This window comes from Poecilia latipinna, unplaced genomic scaffold (assembly GCF_001443285.1).
Source record: "Poecilia latipinna isolate Pla-1442-1.1 unplaced genomic scaffold, P_latipinna-1.0 Scaffold5620, whole genome shotgun sequence".
In the NCBI taxonomy this organism is placed as follows: Eukaryota; Metazoa; Chordata; class Actinopteri; order Cyprinodontiformes; family Poeciliidae; genus Poecilia; species Poecilia latipinna.
The window spans coordinates 7,312-9,499 of record NW_015118236.1 but is presented as its reverse complement, the minus strand read 5'-3'; the positions used below and the strand labels follow the sequence as shown (position 1 = coordinate 9,499).

General features: G+C 36.9%; 1 protein-coding gene across 1 annotated transcript; it reads left to right on the top strand.

Moving 5' to 3' along the window:
• Window positions 1–391: 391 nt before the first annotated feature.
• Window positions 392–2,186, top strand: LOC106943649 (ladderlectin-like; the record flags this gene model as incomplete). Its single annotated transcript, XM_015026961.1, has 7 exons — window positions 392–524; window positions 609–690; window positions 964–1,005; window positions 1,121–1,150; window positions 1,247–1,288; window positions 1,934–2,037; window positions 2,144–2,186. Coding segments are annotated over exons 2-7 (322 nt in total), but the record flags the coding sequence as incomplete, so codon positions are not given.
• Between the last annotated feature and the right edge of the window lie 2 nt (window positions 2,187–2,188).

The window sequence follows — 2,188 nt, the reverse complement described above, 5'->3', positions numbered from 1 at the left end:
CCAAGCAAATGGCAGATTTGGACATGTGAATTTTCAAGCTTGTATAAATAAACATGCACACAAATGTCCTAGTCATAACACAAGAAAATTGAAGAATGACATTTTGTTGCTGTCGCTACTTCCTGGTTTCTGTGGACCTATTTGTAACTTGGTCTTGTTTGAAATAAAATCCTAATTTCTTCAGATAAATCTGTGTCCTGGGACTTTTCACTGAAACGTCTCACAAAGGGTTTTCAACATCACAACTCAGAACACAAAAACAGGAAATGAATTAATCAGGACAGGAAGTGCAAACTATATCCTTTTTCCAGAAAACCTTATCAGTGAAAATAATCTCTTATGCTGAAGTCATAAAGTCAAAATCACATCTTTGCTTGGATTTCACTGGAACATTATCCTGTTATCAGTTTATTATTGACAGGTCTGTCCATGTTTCCTGGTCTGTCAGGATATAAGAGCAGCTGTTTTCCAGGACCTGCAGACAGAAGAGCTGAAGCTTGTCTGACACTGAAGTGAAGGAAAAAGGTAATTTTGATGCTGCTTTGGTAAAAAGTTTTTATCTAACTTCAGTTATTTCTTTATTGAGCTGAGACTGTTTGTGCTTTTGAAGGTGATCTTCAATCTGCATCATGAAGACTCTGAATGTACTGATGTTTCTTTGTGCCTTGACGGCTCTGAGTCAAGCTGCTGGTGAGTTTCTATGACTTCCTGTGGATTCGCATTAAGGGAGACGTAGATTTAGTATCAGAAGGAGATGATAAAACTGAATATTTGAATTTTATCCACTAAGCTACAGATAAAAATAAACTGTTACGATTCTTTATTTCTACAGATTGTCTGATCTAATTTAGTCATAAATCTCTTAAGAAAACTTTCAAAAACATTTTGTACAATAGATATACATTTTTTTAATGATTTATGATTGTAAAGATATTCAATAATCCCAACCTTTACCTTCCCCAGGTGACAGCGAGGAAACTGAGATTGAGGAAACGTTTTATGAAGGTAAGTTCATGTTTTTTTATATGTGTCTATTTGACCTATAATGAGTCAAATTAATTATTTTTAGGATATAAAGTCTAACTCTGATCTTTGCTAAACTAATCTCTTCTTCCTGAAGCCGAAGTTGGAAACTGGACAGAACCAGCAGGTCAGCAACGTTTTCACCTCATTTTAGATATATTTGTTTTACTCTGCTATGTTAAGCAGAAGATAATGTTAGACGTCTTTTATGTATATATTTCAGATGTAGAAAATGGACCTGAAGCGGAGGAGGCTGATCCACAGGGTGAGTTAGTTTCCATTAAGTCCCAGATTTTACTCTTGGAATCGTCTCCATCTACAGAAACACTGAGACCGTTTTCAGTCAATATGATCAACAACTTGGAAGAATTTTCTTTCTCTCTGCTCCAAAAAAGAAAAAGTAAAGAAACATTTACAACTTTGATGAATTTGGGATCATCTCTGGTGGAAGAAAGTAGAAGAAAATTAGAGCCTACATGATAACTTTCATACTTTTGGAGTAATTCAACTCAACCACACATTATCCACATGACTTTGTACCTTTTGGGTCTGATGAATTATTTTTGTAATGTTGTTGCATGCTATGGAGAATAATTCTGTTCAATGATGCAATCATGATCTATTTTCAGTTTCCTGAGTCCCACAGCATCATAGGTCCTCTGCCATACTTACATTTTCCTTGTTTTAGGCCATATATGTCAGGACTGTTGTAGGTTTGAGCCCAGTTGAGTTTAATGAACTCCATGTTGGAATGTTGTCACTCTGTCATTATGAAGTGTAATAAAATATCACTTTCACTGAAGGTTTAACCACATAAACAGGCCAACAGATGCAGCCTTCACTGAACATTATGTCTGGGATATGATGATCTATGTGAAGTTGACCTGAGTCGGCATCTGTTTGTCTGCAGCAACAAATGATCTGCTTAGGAGTTCTTGTCCTCTTGGTTGGTCGCAGTTCAACCGTCGCTGCTTCATCTACATCCCCAGAACCATGACTTGGGCGATAGCCCAGGTGATCTAAGTCAATCTATTTCCTTTAATATTCTCTCCTTATATGTGTTTTTTATGCCTGAGTCTAACTGTTTAACCCATGAACTCCCTGTTTGTCTCGGCTGCAGAGAAACTGTGTGTCTTTGCAGGCAACCCTTGCATCCGTCCACAGC